We start from the raw sequence: 23,794 nt of genomic DNA, 5'->3' as shown, positions 1-23,794 counted from the left end.
ACTTTAATCTGAATATTTTCCTTGGTGCCCCAAACTCCTAGTTAATTAGAGTTACACGATTAATGAGTTTAATCGCGTAATAATAATTACAGTTATTTGATAAACATGTCTTCCGTTTTAATGATGCCAAAGACACGACAGATGGGAGGAGAAGAGGACAGAAGAGAGGAAAGGAAGGAGGGGGCAGAAGAGAGGGATAGGAGGAGAAGGGGCAGAAGAGAGGAATGGGAGGAGAAGGGGCAGAAAAGGGATGGAAAGCGGAGTAGACAGAAAACTGTCAGACTGGAGGAGGGGACAAGACAGAAGAAGCCAAAAGACAGTAGTAAAGAAGGTAAAGACAGCATTGTCCTCACCTGGACTTGAGCAGGGTTGGTAGTGTCTGCAGGTAGACCAGTAGCACCTCTACAGGTAGACACTGGATGTGGTAGGAGCACACCTGGCTACACGCTGCAGACACACCCAGTTGTTGGGCGTGATGCACTAGGTCCACCCCCCTCTGCAGTACAGGGTTGAAGATGTGCGTGTAGAGCTGCCATTGGACCACAGCGTTCCCTCTCAACATCAGGTGACACATGTGTCCCGCGACCTGTTGGCTGAGTGCCTGGTCCTCCCCGAATACCAGCCCCTGGTACGCCTCCAGGGCCTCCCACTTCCACAGCATATCCTCTGCTCCCCCTCCGCTGGGGAGGATACCATGGGAACGGTAGCTCAAAGTGGGGGATGACACTCCAACCTCCCCCTGCTGGAGCGTCTCCTCCAGGCCCGGCAGCTGACTGCTGTCCAGAGTACAGATGTTACAGGAGGCTAGCTTAGCTTTCTCAGAAGGCTGTCCTCCACCTAACTGATCGAGGATCAGCCGGGAGAGGACAGAGAGGATGTGAGACTGGTAGGAGCGGAGCCCTGGAGCCTGGAAGGCATGGAGGAGAGGGCCGACTACAGAGCGAGGGTCCATGCAGCAGCAGATCCCCACAGCCTGGACGCCAGCTAGGACCTGGAGCACCGCTGGCCCACTGGAGGACAGCCGCTGGAGCAGACGGAGACACTGGTGGGCGCAGGCTGCCAAGCAACAGCACCTCTCTGGGTAACGCACCACGTCATCCACCCCGTCCTTCCCCTCGGACTCTGTCTCTTCGAAGGGGTTGCGGCGGGCGGCCTGTTTGAAAGCAGAGACTGGGAGTCCAGAGAGGTCGCGGTGATGATGCAGGAAGTGAGAGTATTCACAGCGGCGGTGGCGACGGCGGGCGCAGACGGACTGGTGCAGTTGCTCTGACTTAGCGGTCTTCACGGCGCTGATGATCTTTAGGAACCCAGAGATCAGTCCTTTCAGACGATCTGCTGCCTCACCCCCCACCTGAGTTGGAACAAAACGGAAATTACTCTTTGGACTTTGTGTTTTTAATTATGTGTGTATTGTTGTACTCAACTCTGCAAGCCAAATTCACCAGACACAAATTAAGCCAAGTGCTGGACTAAAATGCAAGCTCAGTGGAAAATTTATTTTTAGTCCAAGACTAGACTTAATCTGTGTCTGGGAAGTTAGCCCCCCATTGATCAGGTAAATAAATCGATCAAATCAAACCTCAGAGTCCCGGGCGCGGCCCAGCCCTTCTAGTCTCAGAACGGTGGCCTCAAACAGTTCCAGGCCCCGATGCTGGATGAACTCATGAAGCAGCTCTAGAGCCTGACTGAAGAAGAAGGGATTGGGGGCCGAGGCCTGGAGACACCCCAGCAGCACCTGGACATCCCATTAGATTAATAGAATGGTTTAAGAAATACAAAATTATCGTACATCAGCAAATGGCACAGTATTCACAAAATAGTGCACTACTTTAACCAGACCACCTTAGCCGCCCCTGGATTACAATAGATTACAATAATGTATTAGTGTGGTGTTCTACAGAGATACATTCTTGGACCTCTTATTTCTATTAAACTAAACTAAAATATAAAACAACATGTAAAGTGTTGGTCCAATGTTTCATGAGCTGAAATAAAAAAAAGTACCAGCAATTTTCCATCAGCAAAAACGCTTATTCCTCTCAAATTGTGTAAAAATGTGTTCACATCCCTGATTGTGAGCATTTCTCTTTTGCCAAGATAATCCATCCACCTGACAGGTGTCGAATATGAAGCTGCTTAAACAGCATGATCATTAAAGGTGCACCTTGTGCTAGGGACAATAAATAATGAATAAGTGGGGGAAAAAGGTGGAAAATAAAAAGGCATCTGTGCAGTTTTGTCACACTCAAGTTTTAGTGATGTATACAGAGAACAGGGTACCATTTGGGATGCACTCTTAGTAAGGAATGGTTAAAAATGTAACTACTGTTCTCTGAAGGAGGGAAATACAACATACTACGGGGAGTCACACTCCAGCGACTTCAGTCGAAGGATCTACAATCACGCCTGACAAGGCCAATGATATCCGCGCCTCGCTGGAAGCCCCACCTTCCACAGGTGATAAGCGCGAGGCTCGGATTCCTTCCATTTCAAGCCGCTCTTCACCCAGCCCAGGAACGGGTAGCACGGGGCCAAACAGATGTTTCACTTTGTTTCCCTCCTTCAGGGAACAGCAGTTATAGTCATAACTTTACGTCAACTTCGGTAAAACATACCATGGGAAATATAGTCACGCCCTATGCCAACCTAAAAAGGATACTAAATGAAACGGCCCATGGCAGACCACCCAGACTTGACCCTGCCGGATGCTGCAGTCTGGGAATTGAGCACACGGTGCGCTGCCTAGTGACTTCCCCAAGTCCCAGCCGTGACCACACGGTGAGCTGCCTAGTGACTTCCCCCTGTCCCAGCCGTGATCACACGGTGCACTGCCTAGTGACTTCCCCCTGTCCCAGCCGTGACCACACGGTGAGCTGCCTAGTGACTTCTTCCTGTCCCAGCCGTGACCACACGGTGAGCTGCCTAGTGACTTCTCCCTGTCCCAGCCGTGACCACACGGTGAGCTGCCTAGTGACTTCCCCCTGTCCCAGCCGTGATAAAACCCATTTAGGAGCACAAATATCTCCTATTTAAACAACACCCAAGACGCTGCCAATCCCCTGGTGGAGTGGGTGCGTACGTACGTCATTAGGTACCCCTTGCCCCTCGCTGGTATATGCCAGGGAGATCGCTTCCATACTCCAGTGGGAGAGACGCACGCTGTTTAGAGAGTATCCTGCCGCGTGCTGGATTAGCAAAACAGACAAAAAATGGTCACATAACCGGATATTCCGGTTCAATGTACATGTGTAAAACTCGCACCAGACACAGGGCATGTAAAGGACCTGTAGGACATAGCCATGACTTTTGGAGCGAAGGCTGCATTTGGACGCAAAGTCACCTTAGAGTCACCCCGGGGAAAACTGAGTACAGGAAGGGTGTACGGATAACGCGAAGGTCCCCAACACGTTTACCAGAGGCCATAGACATGAGCAGGAGAATCTCCAAAACCAGCTCCAAGTCCCAAGTTGGCACAGACAGACATGGCAGCTCTTCTTCTAGCTCCTAAGCAACGTTGCAGTATTTCGTTTTTTTGTGTTTCATTTCTTACATTATTAGCCCAGAACGTTTTCTGTGTTATTACATAAAGCCGGAAATAGCTTTTGGATATCAGAGCGGCGGAAACTCACCAGCATTACAAATTTCCCAAATTGGATCCTTTGTTCGTACCTCCCAAGGCAATTTAACTTATCCCAGAGTCTGCTCCAAGACACCGCCGGATAAGAGGTACTCGGAGTGGACTTCTAGTCCGACTCAGGAGGTGCACACACCATCCACCGCTTCCGAGTATATTACTTGCTAATGTTCAGTCTCTGGATAATAAAGTAGACGAGCTCAGGGCGAGGATCTCCTTCCAGAGAAACATCAGGGACAGTACCATACTCTGTTTCAAGGAATCATGGCTCTCTCCGGATATACTCTCCCCGTTCATACAGCCAGCTGGGTTCTCAGTTCATTGCGCAGACAGGAATTAAGAACACTCTGGGAAGAAAAAGGGTGGTAGTGTATGTTTCATGATTAACTACTCATGGTGTGATTGTGATAACGTACAGAAACTCAAGTCCTTTTGTTCACCTGACCTAGAATACACCTCACAATCAAATGCTGACCGTATTACCTTCCAAGAGAATTCTCTTCGGTTATAGTCACAGCCGTGTATATTCCCCCTCAAGCCGATACCACGACGGCCCTCAAGGACCAACACTGGACTTTATGCAGTGACCCTGGTTCGGTTCCAGGCTGTATCAAAACCGGCCGTGATTGGGAGTCCCATAGGGCAGCGCACAATTGGCCCAGCGTTGTCCAGATTAGGGTTTGGCCAGGGTAGGCCATCATTGTAAATAAGAATCTGTTCTGTTCCGTAAATAAGAATCTGATCTCCTAGTCTCGCACACAAACTGATTGGACCGGGGGCAGCCTGAGCATGCAGCGAGCTGGGACAGACAACAAATGTGAGTATCTTTTAATTAATTTGGTCGTGAACCCGAACCCGGCTTGTTAGCCTTCGTCGCGTCAGCCATAGTACTTATTGCTATAGTCAGGCCAAGCGATTTGAACAATAACTAATTGTTTGTGATTAGGAAACTTATGAAACCATACAAACAATCAGGAAACAACGGCCAGGGGGTGAGAACGCTCTACCATTAAGGGACAGTTTAGTTGGCGCAATGTAAGACGGTTTTGGGTTCTTGTTCCTGTTCACACCAAGGTGAAGAGTGGAATAATTTAAGGAATGAATTTCAGCCTTACTCTCATCACCTGTAGAAGGTGGTGCTTCGAGCGAGGTGCGGATTTCATTGTCAGGCGTGATTGTAGATCCTTCAACCTAAGTGGTGAGAGTGAGACTCCCCATAGGATGTTGTACTGAAGTTGACTGACTGAAAGAGAACAAGAAAATCCTCTTCCTGGTCGTACATCAGAAGAAGAAAAAAATAGACTACACAATATTGACAATGGATGTGGGCCCAGGTCAAAAACAGGGCCCTGGTCTAACGTAGTGCACAATATAGGGAATAGGGTGCCACAGGGCCCAGGTCAAAAACAGGGCCCTGGTCTAATGTAGTGCACTATGTAGGGAATATGGTGCCATAGGACCCTGGTCAAAAGTAGTGCACTATATATGGAATAGGGTGCCACAGGGCTCTGGTCAAAAGTAGTGCACTATGTAGGGAATAGGGTGCCATAGGGCTCTGGTCTAAAGTAGTGCACTATGTAGGGAATAGGGTGCCATAGGGTCCTGGTCTAAAGTACTGCACTATATAGGGAATAGGGCTCTGGTCTAAAGTAGTGCACTATGTAGGAAATAGGGTGCCATAGGGCCCTGGTCAAAAGTAGTGCACTATATAGGGAATAGGGCTCTGGTCTAAAGTAGTGCACTATGTAGGGAATAGGGTGCAATAGGGCTCTGGTCTAAAGTAGTACACTATATAGGGAATAGGGTGCCATGTGGGACAGAACGAGTCCATACCTGCAGTACCCCCTCCAGCAGCTCAGGTAACAGCAGGGAGCGGTGTCTCCAGCAGGAGAAAGAGAAGTCCTCCTGCACCTCCTGCAGGGTCTTCTTGGGTCTGGGAGCGAACGGGTCAACCTGTCTCTCCAGGCAGGACCTGATCTTCAGCGTGGCTCTGAATAAAATAGAATAGACAGGTTGTACAATGGTTTCAGCTGCCAGTTCAGTTCGGTTCCCATTTTTGTGTCGCCCACCCCGGGGGGGGGGGGGGGTTAGAGCCAGCAACCTTCTGGCTGCCGGTCGTGTTCTCTAACCTCTTGACTACGTACCTGAGCAGGTCAGTCAGGCTGCGTCGCAGGCTGTCTGGTAGAGCCTCACTCTGACCCACGTCGACTGACATCAGGTGGAGGATGGTCCTTAGCAGCATCCTCTGAGAGGAGACAGATCAGAGTGTTCTTTATTATCAATTAGCTAGTCATACTCAGGCATGGAAGTTAAGGATTATGGGCACCGGCCAGCCAGGCTAGTAGACCACATTTTCTCTACTAGCCTGGATGATGTTCCACTACCCAAGAGACCAAAATGTATGCCATACTTAAGATTACTTTGGAGCTAGTTTGGCATATTTCCTACTAGCCTGGTCTGAAAATTCAAGCCTGGGGCTAATGTGGACTATCTTAATGTCCATCACTCATAGTCATAATTACAGCCATAGTAAAGCAAAACCAATACCTGCAACATTACAAACTATCACACTACAATGACAAAACAACGTCAAAACAAACCCAAAACAACGTCAAAACATGCCACTACAATGGCAAAACATGCCACTACAATGCCAAAACATCCCACTACAATGCCAACACATCCCACTACAATGACAACACATCCCACTACAATGACAACACATCCCACTACAATGACAACACATCCCACTACAATGACAACACAATGTCAAACTATCACACAATATCAATAGTAGTACAGCACAATGTCAAACTGTCACACAATATCAATAGTAAGTACAGCACAATGTCAAACTGTCACACAATATCAATAGTAGTACAGCACAATGTCAAACTATCACACAATATCAATAGTAGTACAGCACAATGTCAAACTGTCACACAATATCAATAGTAGTACAGCACAATGTCAAACTATCACACAATATCAATATTAGTACAGCACAATGTCAAACTGTCACACAATATCAATAGTAAGTACAGCACAATGCGTAAAAGACCAATTAAAGCATTTACATTAAGTATTTCATTATTATATTCAATTAAGAAAAACGGAAGTAAAAAGGTATACCTGGACCAGGGCGATGGGTTCCTCTGTCCAGCCTCCAGCCAGCTCCTCCACCCCCTCTCCTCCTCCCCCCGGACCACAGCAGTCTCCAAACTCTGTAAGAATCTCAGTGAGGGTAGGTACCACGCTGACAGCCAGACCCGGGTTGTGGTTGATGCTCATGTCAAACTTACACACCTTGAGGGGGGAAGAGAGATATTTAAAATACATATATAGAGATACTGCAACCACTTGAGAACAACAGTACATTCAACATGATTTAGTATTAAAAACACAAAGTCTACCAAATGATTTCTATTGTGGTCCTGGTTGTATCTAAAAAGGGACAGCTTGAGTAAGATGGACAAGGCTGTGCATTGAGCACTTTACATTCAATACAAATCAGAAAATACCTTCTCCAGGAGCGAGAGCAGAACATGACAGAGGTCGAAGGGAGAGTTCTCCATCCGGTTGAATATGGACATGGCAGCTGGGTCAGTCAGGGTCTCTGTGTCCAGGGTGTTCTGGGACCCCCCCAGCGACCGGGGTTGGGGGTAGAGCGGGAAAGGCGAAGCCATGGTCTTTTCGGGAGGGGGAACAGGGGGCGAGGGTAACAAGGGAGCCTCCAAACGGTGATGCTGGCAACTCACACGGATCGTAGAACCGCGAGAACGCCGACTACGTACTCCACCGGTGACGGCCTTGTTGTCAGAGTTCGCATCTGAGTCAGAGGTGGAGAGCTGGGAGCGGCGGGCATCCCTTACAGAGTAGCGCTGAGGGGTCCTGCGGGAGCGACGCAGGACCTTCCAGGTGGAGCTACTGCTGCTGCCACCGCGTGAACGCTTCTCAGAGTGAAATGCACCGGTCTTCTGGTCTTTCCCTGCCCTCTGGGGGACGGCATTCACCTCCCGGCTCAAGAACACCTCCAGTAGAGACAACAGGGTGAAATCTGGCAACAAGAAAACTACTGTAAGGCAGGGTAAAATCTGGCAACACAGAAACTACTGTAAGGAAGGGTGAAATCTAACAACATGAAAACTACTTTAAGGCAGGGTGAAATCTGTCAACATGAAAACTACTGTAAGGCAGAGTGAAATCTGTCAACACAGAAACTACTGTAAGGCAGGGTGAAATCTGGCAACACAGAAACTACTGTAAGGCAGGGTGAAATCTGGCAACACAAACCACTGTAAGGCAAGGTGAAATCTGGCAACGTAAAGACAGTCAAACAGCAATATATCATCAAAATATCTAGAAATAATGATTGACAGCTCCAGTCTAATGGTCTGTGGGGCTTGACAGCTCCAGTCTGTACTGGTCTGTGGGGCTTGACAGCTCCAGTCTGTACTGGTCTGTGGGGCTTGACAGCTCCAGTCTGTACTGGTCTGTGGGGCTTGACAGCTCCAGTCTGTACTGGTCTGTGGGGCTTGACAGCTCCAGTCTGTACTGGTCTGTGGGGCTTGACAGCTCCAGTCTGTACTGGTCTGTGGGGCTTGACAGCTCCAGTCTGTACTGGTCTGTGGGGCTTGACAGCTCCAGTCTGTACTGGTCTGTGGGGCTTGACAGCTCCAGTCTGTACTGGTCTGTGGGGCTTGACAGCTCCAGTCTGTACTGGTCTGTGGGGCTTGACAGCTCCAGTCTGTACTGGTCTGTGGGGCTTGACAGCTCCAGTCTGTACTGGTCTGTAGGGCTTGACAGCTCCAGTCTGTACTGGTCTGTAGGGCTTGACAGCTCCAGTCTGTACTGGTCTGTAGGGCTTGACAGCTCCAGTCTGTACTGGTCTGTAGGGCTTGACAGCTCCAGTCTGTACTGGTCTGTAGGGCTTGACAGCTCCAGTCTGTACTGGTCTGTAGGGTTTGACAGCTCCAGTCTGTACTGGTCTGTAGGGCTTGACAGCTCCAGTCTGTACTGGTCTGTAGGGATTGACAGCTCCAGTCTGTACTGGTCTGTAGGGATTGACAGCTCCAGTCTGTACTGGTCTGTAGGGATTGACAGCTCCAGTCTGTACTGGTCTGTAGGGCTTGACAGCTCCAGTCTGTACTGGTCTGTAGGGCTTGACAGCTCCAGTCTGTACTGGTCTGTAGGGATTGACAGCTCCAGTCTGTACTGGTCTGTAGGGATTGACAGCTCCATTCTGTACTGGTCTGTAGGGATTGACGGCTCCAGTCTGTACTGGTCTGTAGGGATTGACAGCTCCAGTCTGTACTGGTCTGTAGGGATTGACAGCTCCAGTCTGTACTGGTCTGTAGGGATTGACAGCTCCAGTCTGTACTGGTCTGTAGGGATTGACAGCTCCAGTCTGTAATGGTCTGTAGGGATTGACAGCTCCAGTCTGTAATGGTCTGTAGGGATTGACAGCTCCAGTCTGTAATGGTCTGTAGGGTTTGACAGCTCCAGTCTGTAATGGTCTGTAGGGTTTGACAGCTCCAGTCTGTAATGGTATGTAGGGTTTGACAGCTCCAGTCTAATGGTCTGTAGGGCTTGACAGCTCCAGTCTAATGGTCTGTAGGGCTTGACAGCTCCAGTCTAATGGTCTGTAGGGCTTGACAGCTCCAGTCTAATGGTCTGTAGGGCTTGACAGCTCCAGTCTAATGGTCTGTAGGGTTTGACAGCTCCAGTCTAATGGTCTGTAGGGCTTGACAGCTCCAGTCTAATGGTCTGTAGGGCTTGACAGCTCCAGTCTAATGGTCTGTAGGGTTTGACAGCTCCAGTCTAATGGTCTGTAGGGTTTGACAGCTCCAGTCTAATGGTCTGTAGGGTTTGACAGCTCCAGTCTAATGGTCTGTAGGGTTTGACAGCTCCAGTCTGTAATGGTCTGTAGGGTTTGACAGCTCCAGTCTGTAATGGTCTGTAGGGATTCCAATGTCACCTGATTAAGAACCTTAGAGAGAAGGTGTTGAAACACTACAGACGATCAATTACTTTAATTAGTCAAAAATCAATAACAGGCTTTGAAGCAACAACAGACAGGGCCCACAGTACAGTTCACCAGTCGTCCACTTCCAGCACATTCGTCAATGCTAAGCATAACACCATGTAAAGTACAGTGCCTTCAGAAAGTATTCACACCCCTTGACTTTTTCCACACTTTGATGTGTTACAAAGTGGGATTCAAATTGATTTGTCATGCTCTGTAATCAGCATGTCAAACGTGGAACCAGAGGGGAAAAAACCTAGAGACCATCTTTACTCCACACACACAGACACATAAAAGCTCTCCCTCGCCCTCCATTTGGCAAATCTGACCTTAATTCTATCCTCCTGATTCCTGCTTACAAGCAAAAACTAAAGCAGGAAGTACCAGTGACTCGCTCAATACGGAAGAGGTCAGATGACGCAGATGCTAAGCTACAGGAATGTTTTGCAGCACAGACTGGAATATGTTCCGGGATTCATCCAATGGCTTTGAGGAGTTACACCACCTCAGTCACTTGGTATTCAGGACATAAAGTTAATTTCTTTGCCACATTTTCAACAGTTTTACTTTAGTGTCTTGTTGCAAACAGGATGCATGTTTTGGAATATTTGTATTGGGTACAGGCTTCCTTCTTTTCACTGTCATTTAGGTTAGTATTGTGGAGTAACTACAATGTTGTTGATCCATCCTCAGTTTTCTCCTATCACAGCCATTCAACTCTGTAACTGTTTTAAAGTCACCATTGGCATCATGGTGAAATCCCTGAGCAGTTTCCTTCCTCTCCGGCAACTAAGATAGGAAGGACACCTGTATTGTTGTAGTGACTGGGTGTGTTGATACACCATCCAAAGTGTAATAAATAACTTCACCATGCTCAAAGGGATATTCAATGTCTGTTTTTTTTTGTTTTTTTTACCCATCTACCAATAGGTGCCCTTCTTTGCAAGGCATTGGAAAACCTCCCTGGTCTTTGTGGTTGAATCTGTGTTTGAAATTCACTGCTTGACTGAGGGACCTTACAGATAATTGTATGTGTGGGGTACAGAGATGAGGTAGTCATTAAAAAATCATGTTAAACACCAATATTGCCCATGCAATTTATTATGGGACTTCTTAAGCAACTTTTTACTCAAACATATTTAGGTTTATCATAACAAAGGGGTTCAATACTTACTGACTGAATTCATTTCAACCTTTCATTTTCTATTCATTTGTGAACATTTCTAAAATATAATTCCATTTTGACATGTGGTATTGTGTGTAGGCCAGTGACCAAAAAAAATAAGTCAATTTAATCAATTTTAAATTCAGGCTGTAAAACAACAAAATGTAGAAAAAGTAAATGAGTGAGAGAGTACTTCCTGAAGGGTCTCTAGTTGTCACTTCAGTGCTAAGTGTGATGGACGTCACTGTGCTTGTTCAAGACTATATCTTCCCCTTCCTTACCCGAGCGCCAACTAATAATTCTCTGCCTCATATTTCTGGAGGAGTTTACATCTTATACAATAATGTATGTATATCAAAAGGTGTTAAAATCAACTATTAAACCTCACATGAGAAGGTGTAATTGAGGCAGTGTGCTGCAACTAATTCTGAACTCATATAGAACTAACATACCAGAAGCTAATAAGGGAACTATGTATGACGAGCATGTTAAGAGAGATTAGCAGGACAACACTAAATACCCCAGTCATCCTGAGGTCAATCAGCTTCAGTAAGTATCCATCCACAATTCTTCTTAACATTTAAACAGCAATTTATTATATAATTTTTTTAATCGTTTTTCCGTCAAAACAATAAGAAAAATCATTAAATTCCACATCGATTCACAAGGCAGAATAATGGTCCTTTTACGTATGTATGACCACAAGGGCCGGGCAGCGTAGCCTAGTGGTTAGAGCGTTGGACTCGTAACCGAAAGGTTGCAAGTTCGAACCCCCGAGCTGACATGGTACAAATCTGTCGTTCTGCCCTTGAACAAGGATTGGCCTGCCTGCCCCTCCTCTCTCTTCCTCCTGCTGGCCCCTTACAGTGGTATAGATGTGTGTGTTAGGGCACACGGTAGAGGAAGTCAACAGTAGTTTTGTTACAGTGGTATAGATGTGTGTGTTAGGGCACACTGTAGAGGAAGTCAACAGTAGTTTTGTTACAGTGGTATAGATGTGTGTGTTAGGGCACACGGTAGAGGAAGTCAACAGTAGTTTTGTTACAGTGGTATAGATGTGTGTGTTAGGGCACACTGTAGAGGAAGTCAACAGTAGTTTTGTTACAGTGGTATAGATGTGTGTGTTAGGGCACACGGTAGAGGAAGTCAACAGTAGTTTTGTTATAGTTGTATAGATGTATGTGTTAGGGCACACGGTAGAGGAAGTCAACAGTAGTTTTGTTATAGTTGTATAGGAGGAGAGAGGAGGGGCAGTCAGGCCAGCAGGAGGAAGAGAGAGGAGGGGCAGTCAGGCCAGCAGGAAGAGGAGAGAGGAGGGGCAGTCAGGCCAGCAGGAGGAAGAGAGGAGGGGCAGTCAGGCCAGCAGGAGGAAGAGAGAGGAGGGGCAGTCAGGCCAGCAGGAGGAAGAGAGAGGAGGGGCAGTCAGGCCAGCAGGAGGAGGAGAGAGGAGGGGCAGTCAGGCCAGCAGGAGGAAGAGAGGAGGGGCAGTCAGGCCAGCAGGAGGAAGAGAGGAGGGGCAGTCAGGCCAGCAGGAGGAAGAGAGAGGAGGGGCAGTCAGGCCAGTAGGAGGAGGAGAGAGGAGGGGCAGGCAGGCCAGTAGGAGGAGGAGAGAGGAGGGGCAGGCAGGCCAGCAGGAGGAAGAGAGAGGAGGGGCAGGCAGGCCAGCAGGAGGAAGAGAGAGGGGCAGTCAGGCAAGCAGGAGGAAGAGAGGAGGGGCAGGCAGGCCAGCAGGAGGAGGAGAGAAGAGGGGCAGTCAGGCCAGCAGGAGAGGAGAGAGGAGGGGCAGTCAGGCCAGCAGGAGAGGAGAGAGGAGGGCAGGCAGGACCATGTTCTGGTAATCTGCATCTCGCCATGTATTAATTGTCCTGCATGCCTCTCAAATTCACCAAAGTTACCTAGAATTCACCTCTTCCTCTCTGGTTTCCCCAGGCCTGTACAGCCTTAAAGTCTACTTAGGCTATAACTCAGAAAAGTATATGCTTTGTGTTTCCTGCACTGTGATTTGAATTATGGGGGGGAAAAACATTCGGTTCGAGACTTTTCTTAACGTTAAGGATCCCAACTTCGTGAAACCATTCACACCCTTAATCCACTCCATCCATCCATCCATCCATCCATCCAGCTCCAGTAGGCATGCATCCATCCATCCATCCATCCACTCAGCTCCAGTAGGCATGCATCCATCCATCCACTCAGCTCCAGTAGGCATCCATCCATCCATCCACTCAGCTCCAGTAGGCATCCATCCATCCATCCACTCAGCTCCAGTAGGCATCATCCATCCATCCATCCATCCACTCAGCTCCAGTAGGCATCCATCCATCCATCCATCCATCCTCAGCTACAGTAGGCATCCATCGTCAGCTACAGTAGGCATCCATCCATCCATCCTCTATCCATCCATCCTCAGCTCCAGTAGGCATCCATCCATCCATCCACTCATCCATCCATCCATCCTCAGCTACAGTAGGCATCCATCCATCCACTCATCCATCCATCCATCCATCCTCAGCTACAGTAGGCATCCATCCATCCCTCCTCAGCTACAGTAGGCATCCATCCATCCATCCTCAGCTACAGTAGGCATCCATCCATCCATCCGTCCATCCATCCACCCATCCTCAGCTACAGTAGGCATCCATCCGTCCATCCATCCATCCACTCCATCCATCCGTCCATCCATCCACCCATCCTCAGCTAAAGTAGGCATCCATCCATCCATCCATCCACTCCATCCATCCTCAGCTCCAGTAAACATCCATCCATCCACTACATCCATCCATCCACTCAGCTCCAGTAGGCATCCATCCATCTATCCTCAGCTCCAGTAAACATCCATCCACTCCATCCATCCATCCTCAGCTACAGTAGGCATCCATCCTCAGCTACAGTAGGCATCCATCCATCCATCCTCCATCCATCCACTCCATCCACTCATCCATCCATCCTCAGCTACAGTAGGCATCCATCCATCCACTCATCCATCCTCAGCTACAGTAGGCATCCATCCATCCACTCCATCCATCCATCCATCCTCCATCCATCCACTCATCCATCCTCAGCTACAGTAGGCATCCATCCATCCACTCTATCCATCCATCCTCAGCTACAGTAGGCATCCATCCATCCATCCTCAGCTACAGTAGGCATCCATCCATCCTCAGCTACAGTAGGCATCCATCCACTCCATCCATCCATCCTCAGCTACAGTAGGCATCCATCCACTGCATCCATCCATCCATCCTCAGCTACAGTAGACATCCATCCATCCATCCTCAGCTACAGTAGGCATCCATCCATCCACTCCATCCATCCTCAGCTACAGTAGGCATCCATCCATCCATTCCATCCATTCTCCATCCATCCATCCGCAGCTCCAGTAAACATCCGTCCACTCACTGCTGGGTTGTATAACTGTTGTTGTTTTATATAACTCTCACTGTTCTCTTAAACTAGAATACATCAATGTTTACAGCTACAGTATCCATCAATCCATCCACTCCTGGGTTGTGTTAGGGCACACTGTAGAGGAAGTCAACAGTAGTTTTGTTACAGTGGTATAGATGTGTGTGTTAGGGCACACTGTAGAGGAAGTCAACAGTAGTTTTGTTACAGTTGTATAGATGTGTGTGTTAGGGCACACGGTAGAGGAAGTCAACAGTAGTTTTGTTACAGTTGTATAGATGTGTGTGTTAGGGCACACGGTAGAGGAAGTCAACAGTAGTTTTGTTACAGTTGTATAGATGTGTGTGTTAGGGCACACTGTAGAGGAAGTCAACAGTAGTTTTGTTACAGTTGTATAGATGTGTGTGTTAGGGCACACGGTAGAGGAAGTCAACAGTAGTTCTGTTACAGTTGTATAGATGTGTGTGTTAGGGCACACGGTAGAGGAAGTTAACAGTAGTTTTGTTACAACAGTATTTTAGGTAGGTAGTTTGGTTTTACCTGGTGTTGGCAAATCTGTGTAGGCTGTGTGTGTTAGTGATGAAGGGTACTGTGTAGTGTGGAGGACCTACCTGGTGCCTTCTCCTCCTGAACAGGTATCTTCCAGACCAGTGGCAGTAGAGACAGCAGCAGGGTTAGCAGCTCCTCTCTGCAGGTCAGCTCCTACAGAGAGAGACCGTCTCGGTTAGCTAGAATATTCTCTCTCTCGCTATAGGTCAGCTCCTACAGAGAGACACAGTCTCGGTTAGCTAGAATATTCTCTCTCTCTACAGGTCAGCTCCTACAGAGAGACACCGTCTCGGTTAGCTAGAATATTCTCTCTCTCGCTACAGGTCAGCTCCTACAGAGAGACACCGTCTCGGTTAGCTAGAATATTCTCTCTCTCTACAGGTCAGCTCCTACAAAGACAGAGACACACAGAGTCTTAGTTAGCTAGAAGATTCTACTTCTCTCTCGCTCTGTGTTCACACCTTCTGAAGTAATATCACGCCATCCCACTAACAGTCCAGACAAATGACTGTATAGGTCCGGGCAGAATGAGAGAGACAAAGAAAGAGAGTGAGACACTTTCTAGGAAGTGCTCTCTCTCCTCGTATGTCCTCATGTTCACTCAGGACATCCAGCACAAGCGACCCTGGAGGAAAGCAGAAGACATTCACTGGCCATGGAACCTGAGAGAAGTTGAAAATGCTTTCTCCTCCTGAACAGGTATCTTCCTGTAGCAGTAGAGAGAGAGCAGCAGGGTTACATAAAGAGTTAAACCTAATTCATATCTCAAGGAAGTACGCAACACCAGAACCCAGTCAGCTACGCAAAATGACCGTTATGCATATTTGCGAGGCAAAAGCACACAACTGTGTGAATCCCCAAAAAGTGTAAAATGACGCAACTATGCAGGATTGCAATTTCGCTTAAGGCACACACGTTTGTGAAAGGTATAAATCAGGCTTTAACCATCCAGGGTATTGTAGTAGAGGTAAGTAGGTACTTGTAGAGCAGTAGGTACTTGCAGGGCAGTAGATAAGCAGGTACTTGTAGGGCAGCAGTAGGTACTTGTAGGGCAGAAGGTACAGTAGATAATTGTAGGGCAGCAGGTACAGTTGGTACTTGTAGGGCAGCAGGTACAGTTGGTACTTGTAGGGCAGCAGGTACAGTTGGTACTTGTAGGCCAGCAGGTACTGTACCTGCTGGCCTACAAGTACCAACTGTACCAACTGTACCTGCACTTGTAGTGCAGAAGGTACAGTAGGTAAGTGAAGGGCAGTAGGTACAGCTGAGTTCTGAGTTCTGTTATACTCACAGACACCATTCAAACAGTTTTAGAAAATGTAGGGTGTTTTCTATCCATATGTAATAAGTATATGCATATTCTAGTTACTGGGTAGGAGTGGTAACCAGATTAAATCGGGTATGTTTTTTTATCCAGCCGTGTCAATACTGCCCCCTAGCCCTAACAGGTTAATGAAGGAAACTCCAATTCCCTTTGGAGTCTTAACTAAATCAGAGGACCGCCATGAGCACAGTTATGGTTTGGCGTGATGGGACAGGCCCTTTTCTGCTCTTCCAAATAAAACACCCACCAAGGTTTTCTATCACCAGACCGAGCTTACCTCAATTACGAGATGGCTAAAGGTTGGAGACCAGCTTACCTCGATAACGAGAGGGCCAAGGTTTGACCATGCATTCCTCTTGCTGAACTTTTAACCATACCACGTGGTTTAACTCTTAGACTATCGATACCAACAGAATAAGAACAAGTCTTTGATATTAATTACTAGTCTGCAGCTAGGAATTCGGTATCATTGAACGCGAAGACCGACAACCGCTGAAACATCTATTCTATAACGACATGAATGAATGTCACTCTGAACTACCCATTTTAACCACGACAGAGAGAGAGAGGGCGGACAGACTCTCCAACAGAAACAAACTTTTCAACAGAGATCCCGATAACACACTGAGCGTAAATATATATATTGATTGCAATTGTTCCCGAATGAGTGAGCGTTCATGTGCAAAGGGTTAGCATTTCAATTGTTATAATTTTCAACTCTGTAGTGCCTTCTCAGCTGACCCCACTCCCCTTTTGTCTAACAAGCCGCCATGCCGGTTTAGCCCACTAGGGCACATTCCCCTATGATTTCCTTGTAACCAGAGCTACTGTTTGTTATGCATTTCTGTGAATTACTTAGTTAGTAAATAAATGATTTTAAGACAATTAATGTATGGATCACTCATAGTGAAGACTGGGTTCGTGCAGATAACCAACAATTTACGACGTTTGGAATGAGACTGGCGTGAGGTAAATAACACGTCATTAATTCGAAGATTAATTGATCAGATATTAAAATATCTGAAAGTTATATTAGGAAAATTATAACTTTGTAATCTGAATATTTTCCTTGGTGCCCCGACTTCCTAGTTAATTACAGTTACACGATTAATCAGTTTAATTGCGTAATAATAGAGTTATTTGATAAACATGTCTTCTGCTTTAATGATGCCAAAGACAAGACAGAGAAATGATTTTATAGAATAGCATGTCTTATCACTTAATCCGGCATAGCCAATGACATGACACCACCGTATGTGACAGTGTCCTGTGTGACTATGTACTGTGAAGGCTTGGGATATGTGGTGTGTGTGTGATAGCCTTCCCCTAAATATCTTCTCTACTCCTCTGTGACCCACTGCAGTCCACGACCAGAGCATTCCTCATCAGGGAGAAAAAATGCAGTGCCTTAACATCTGAATTAAAGCCAAATAAGACTAAGTGTACGTCCCCCCTATGAGGGCTCTGGGCTAAAACAGTGCACTATGTAGGGAATAGGGTGCCATAGGGCTCTGGTCTAAAGTAGTGCACTATGTAGGGAATAGGGTTCAATTTAGGATGCAAGCAAAGCTCTGTGCAGCACATGAATCCAGAAGGCTAGTAGAGACAGAGACGAGCTGTCTCCCTGATCAGTAACAGATCGATACAGAGACGAGCTGTCTCCCTGATCAGTAACAGATCGATACAAAGACGAACTGTCTCCCTGATCAGTAACAGATCGATACAGAGACAGAGACAAAGGGCTGAGGGGTACAGACATGACTGGGAATACAGACATGCATCTGTTGGTAACAGAGATCTTAAAAAATAAAAAAATAAAAATAAAAATAAAAAGTATGTGGATCAGAGAACCAGTCAGTATCTGGTGTGACCACCATTTGCCTCATGCAGCACAACATCTCCTTCGCATAGAGTTGATCAGACTGTTGATTGTGGCCTGTGGAATGTTGTCCCACTCCTCTTCAATGGCTGTGCAGAGTTGCTGGATACTGGCAGGAAATGGAACACACTGTCGTAAATGTCGATCCAGAGCATCCCAAATATGCTCAACGGGTGACATGTCTGGTGAGTATGCAGGCCATGGAAGAACTGGGACATTTTCAGCTTCCAGGAGTTGTGCACAGATCCTTGCGACATGGGGTCGTGCATTATCATGCTGAAACATGAGGTGATGGCGGAGGATGAATGGCACGGCAACGGGCCTCAGGATCTCGTCCCTGTATCAATGTGCATTCAAATTGCCATCGATAAAATGCAATTGTGTTCGTTGTACGTAGCTTATGCCTGCCCCATACCATAACCCCACCATCACGGGGCCACTCTGTTCACAACGTTGACATCAGCAAACCGCTCGCCCACACAACGCCATACATGCTGTCTGCCATCTGCCTGGTACAGTTGAAACCGGGAATCATCCGTGAAGAGCACACTTCTCCAGCATGCCTGTGGCCATCAAAGTCACTGGTTAGACCCTGGTGAGGACGACGAGCACGCAGATGAGCTTCCCTGCGACGGTTTCTGACAGTTTGTGCAGAAATTCTTCGGTTGTGCAAACCCATAGTTTAATCAGCTGTCTGGGTGGCTGGTCTCAGACGATCCCTCAGGTGAAGAAGCCGGATGTGGAGGTCCTGGGCTGGCGTGGTTACACGTGGTCTGTGGTTGTGAGACCGGTTGGACGTTCTGCCAAATCCTCTAAAACGACGTTGGAGACGGCTTATGGTAGAGTGCTGGTCCCATGTTTCATGAGCTGAAATAAAAGATTCCTGAAATGTTCCATACGGATTATCTTGGCAAAGGAGTAATTCTCACTAACAGAGACGAAAACAAATTTCTGCACCACATTTTAGAGAAATAAGCTTTTTTTGCATATGGAACATTTCTGGGATCTTTCATTTCAGATCATGAAACATGGGACCAACACTTTACATGTTGTGTTTATTTTGTTGTTCAGTATATTTCACTAGACATCCTTTCAATCTGTCTGATGCTGGCCTTTCTCTGGAATGGCTAAAACACAAGAACCCTCCTCGTGTTCATCCTCGTGTGTTCCGCATACTGAAGTATTACTCAAACAGTACATTTGCCTAACCTCGGGGAGATAGGGAGATGATGGGAGTATTAACAGCAGCAACAATGGTAAAGTTGTAATCAGACAGTTATACAGTGACACTGTGTACACAAGACACTGAGGCCTGTGACTGTCCCAAGCCACATCTGTATTGAGGCCTGTGACTGTCCCAAGCCACATCTGTATTGAGACCTGTGACTGTCCCAAGCCACATCTGTATTGAGGCCTGTGACTGTCCCAAGCCACATCTGTATTGAGGCCTGTGACTGTCCCAAGCCACATCTGTATTGAGGCCTGTGACTGTCCCAAGCCACAGCTGTATTGAGGCCTGTAACTGTCCCAAATCACAGCTGTATTGAGGCCTGTGACTGTCCCAAACGTAAGCTGGAATGAAACAAAACAACTGGCATTGGTTGGCTGGTGACAACACAGCTCTATGAATAAACCCCTTAATAACCTGTTAGGGCTAGGGGGCAGTATTGACACGGCTGGATAAAAAACATACCCGATTTAATCTGGTTACCACTCCTACCCAGTAACTAGAATATGCATATCCTTATTACATATGGATAGAAAACACCCTAAAGTTTCTAAAACTGTTTGAATGGTGTCTGTGAGTATAACAGAACTCAAATGGCAGGTCAAAACCTGAGAGATTCCTTTACAGGAAGTGGCCTGTCTGACCATTTCTTGAACTCTTTTCCATCTCTATCTTTTACTAAGGATCTCTGCTCTAACGTGACACTTCCTACGTCGTCCATAGGCGCTCAGAGCCCGGGAAAAAACAGAATGTCGTCATCCCAGCCCCAGGCTGAAACACATTATTGCCTTTCTCAAGTGGCCGATCAAGGGACTCTGGGCTTAGGCGCGTGACCCGACCGCCCCCGCCTTTGTGATTTTTTCCTCTGTTTGCCGAAAAGGAGATTCCCTGTCGGAATATTATCGCTTTTCTACGAGAAAAATTGCGTAAAAATTGATTTTAAACAGCGGTTGACATGCTTCGAAGTACGGTAATGGAATATTTAGATTTTTTTTGTCACGAATTGCGCCATGCGCGCGACCCTTCTTTACCATTTCGGATAGTGTCCGGAACGCACGAACAAAACGCCGCTATTCGGATATAACGATGGATTATTTTGGACCAAACCAACATTTGTTATTGAAGTAGCAGTCCTGGGAGTGCATTCTGACGAAGACAACAAAAGGTAATCAAACTTTTATAATAGTAAATATGATTATGGTGAGTGCTAAACTTGCCGGGTGTCTAAATAGCTAGCCCGTGATGCCTGGGCTATGTACTTAGAATATTGCAAAATGTGCTTTCACCAAAAAGCTATTTTAAAATCGGACATATCGAGTGCATAGAGGAGGTCTGTATCTATAATTCTTAAAATAATTGTTATGCTTTTTGTGAACGTTTATCGTGAGTAATTTAGTAAAATGTTAGCGAATTCCCCGGAAGTTTGCGGGGGGTATGCTAGTTCTGAACGTCACATGCTAATGTCAAAAGCTGGTTTTTGATATAAATATGAACTTGATTGAACAAAACATGCATGTATTGTATAACATAATGTCCTAGGGTTGTCATCTGATGAAGATCATCAAAGGTGAGTGCTGCATTTAGCTGTCTTCTGGGTTTTGGTGACATTATATGCTAGCTTGAAAAATGGGTGTCTGATTATTTCTGGCTTGGTACTCTGCTGACATAATCTAATGTTTTGCTTTCGTTGTAAAGCCTTTTTGAAATCGGACAGTGTGGTTAGATTAACGAGAGTCTTGTCTTTAAATAGCTGTAAAATAGTCATATGTTTGAGAAATTGAAGTAATAGGATTTTTAAGGTTTTGAAAATCGCGCCACAGGCTTCAAGTGGCTGTTACGTAGGTGGGACGAATTCGTCCCGCCTAGCCCATAGAGGTTAAATGAGCATCTCTAGTGAAGGTCTTTACTGAGACTCTACAGCCCAGAGGCCTGGTGTTAGTCCCCATCTCTAGTGGCCTTTACTGAGACTCTACAGCCCAGAGGCCTGGTGTTAGTCCCCATCTCTAGTGAAGGCCTTTACTGAGACTCTACAGCCCAGAGGCCCGGTGTTAGTCCCCATCTCTAGTGAAGGCCTTTACGGAGACTCTACAGCCCAGAGGCCTGGTGTTAGTCCCCATCTCTTGTGAAGGCCTTTACTGAGACTCTACAGCCCAGAGGCCCAGTGTTAGTCCCCATCTCTAGTGAAGGTCTTTACTGAGACTCTACAGCCCAGAGGCCTGGTGTTAGTCCCCATCTCTAGTGGCCTTTACTGAGACTCTACAGCCCAGAGGCCTGGTGTTAGTCCCCATCTCTAGTGGCCTTTACTGAGACTCTACAGCCCAGAGGCCCAGTGTTAGTCCCCATCTCTAGTGAAAGCCTTTACTGAGACTCTACAGCCCAGAGGCCTGGTGTTAGTCCCCATCTCTAGTGGCCTTTACTGAGACTCTACAGCCCAGAGGCCCAGTGTTAGTCCCCATCTCTAGTGAAGGTCTTTACTGAGACTCTACAGCCCAGAGGCCTGGTGTTAGTCCCCATCTCTGTTTATTTGGACAGAGTTAGGGGGAATTAAGTGTTAGAGGAAGTTGACGAACATCAGAGATGCTAGGCGGGGAAATGGATTCAGAGACGCTCGGCAGGGAATTAATTGCAATTCTTTTACGAAATACTTCCATTATACAGCTCCTTGTAGGATGACTGTGAATTAAATTATACTCAAGGCTATGCCAGCATCCCAAACGGCAGCCTATTCCCTTTATAGTGCACTATGTCAGCATCGCAAACGGCAGCCTATTCCCTTTATAGTGCACTACATACTACTATGGTGTCCCATAGGGCACTGGTCAATAGAAGTGCACTTTATAAGGAATAGGGTGCCATTTGACTAACCCCTAGCCCTGCAGGGAGATCATTTCATACCCTCTACCGGACGGAGCTACTGCCAGCCTCACCTCCTGGCATCACCTCTGACAGACATGATTCACAAGTCTCTCTCCTCTCTTCTTCCACTTCCCTCTTTTTTCCGGACCCTTGTTCACAGCGTTGCATGCCTCCCCTGGCAGAGCTCTCCTCTCTCCGCCTCTAGAACCTCTCCTAGCAGAGCACTCCTCTCTCCACCTCCAGAACCTATCCTAGCAGAGCTCTCCTCTCTCCACCTCCAGAACCTCTCCAAGCAGAGCTCTCCTCTCTCCGCCTCCAGAACCTCTCCTAGCAGAGCTCTCCTCTCTCCGCCTCTAGAACCTCTCCTAGCAGAGCTCTCCTCTCTCCGCCTCCAGAACCTCTCCTAGCAGAGCTCTCCTCTCTCCACCTCTAGAACCTCTCCTAGCAGAGCTCTCCTCTCTCCACCTCCAGAACCTCTCCTCTCTCCACCTCCAGAACCTCTCCCTATCCAACACTGGGTCAGTCAGGACCCTAGCTAACTGGAGTCAGTCACAACAGGAACAATACCTGCTAATGTGGAGCATTCCTACTCATTCCCCTCGACAGCGCGGTAGGACATTCACAGTCATAGCGCGGTAGGAGGTTCACAGTCACAGCGCGGTAGGACGTTCACAGTCATAGCGCGGTAGGACATTCACAGTCATAGCGCGGTAGGACATTCACAGTCGTAGCGCGGTAGTACATTCACAGTCGTAGCGCGGTAGTACATTCACAGTCGTAGCGCGGTAGTACATTCACAGTCGTAGCGCGGTAGGACATTCACAGTCATAGCGCGGTAGGACATTCACAGTCACAGCGCGGTAGGACATTCACAGTCATAGCGCGGTAGGACATTCACAGTCACAGCGCGGTAGGACATTCACAGTCATAGCGCGGTAGGACATTCACAGTCATAGCGCGGTAGGACATTCACAGTCATAACGTGGTACGCTCAATTCTGTCACAAGCAACACTGTGTCAGGAGAATAGCTGAGGGGTTGGAAGCATTAAATGCATGTGTGTACTAAGGCTGAGTGTGTGTGTACAGGTGCGTCTGCCAGGTGAACCTCACCTGGTCGATGATGGAGTCCAGGGCGCTGAGAAGCAAGTAGCCCCTGCCTCTGACCAGGTATTCGCCCAGGGCAACCATGTGACTCTCCTCGTCCTCCTCTCCCCGTGACTCCGCCCTCTGAGCCACGGCGCTGCAAAGCTGGTGAACATCGGTGAGGAATTCCCTCGCCAGAGTGTTACTGGCTCCGCTCATATCAGAACTATAGACAGAGAGAACATCCTGTTACTGGTCCCACTCATATCAGAACTATAGACAGAGAGAACATCCTGTTACTGGTCCCGCTCATATCAGAACTATAGACAGAGAGAACATCCTGTTACTGGTCCCACTCATATCAGAACTATAGACAGAGAGAACATCCTGTTACTGGTCCCACTCATATCAGAACTATAGACAGAGAGAACATCATGTTACTGGTCCCACTCATGTCAGAACATCCTGTTACTGGTTCCACTCATATCAGAACTATAGACAGAGCGAACATCCTGTTACTGGTCCCACTCATATCAGAACATCCTGTTACAGGTCCCACTCATATCAGAACTATAGACAGAGAGAACATCCTGTTACTGGTCCCACTCATATCAGAACATCCTGTTACTGGTCCCACTCATATCA

At 47.3% G+C, this 23,794-nt stretch overlaps 1 protein-coding gene across 3 annotated transcripts in view; it reads right to left on the bottom strand.

Moving 5' to 3' along the window:
• Positions 1 to 23,794, bottom strand: part of lyst (lysosomal trafficking regulator) — a 215,517-nt gene that overhangs the window by 155,295 nt on the left and 36,428 nt on the right. For all 3 annotated transcript variants that reach the window (XM_045702248.2, XM_045702249.2, XM_045702250.2), the window contains 8 exons: positions 23,177 to 23,375; positions 14,841 to 14,931; positions 7,156 to 7,691; positions 6,767 to 6,940; positions 5,779 to 5,879; positions 5,468 to 5,624; positions 1,580 to 1,735; positions 354 to 1,351 (listed from right to left, as the gene is read on the bottom strand). In XM_045702248.2, the coding sequence (XP_045558204.1) occupies positions 354 to 1,351; positions 1,580 to 1,735; positions 5,468 to 5,624; positions 5,779 to 5,879; positions 6,767 to 6,940; positions 7,156 to 7,691; positions 14,841 to 14,931; positions 23,177 to 23,375 (2,412 nt within the window). The remainder of the gene's footprint in view (positions 1 to 353; positions 1,352 to 1,579; positions 1,736 to 5,467; positions 5,625 to 5,778; positions 5,880 to 6,766; positions 6,941 to 7,155; positions 7,692 to 14,840; positions 14,932 to 23,176; positions 23,376 to 23,794) is intronic.

The sequence above is a fragment of the Salmo salar genome, chromosome 19, assembly GCF_965601325.2.
Source record: "Salmo salar chromosome 19, fSalSal1, whole genome shotgun sequence".
In the NCBI taxonomy this organism is placed as follows: domain Eukaryota; kingdom Metazoa; phylum Chordata; class Actinopteri; order Salmoniformes; family Salmonidae; genus Salmo; species Salmo salar.
This window is presented reverse-complemented; position numbering and strand designations above follow the sequence as displayed.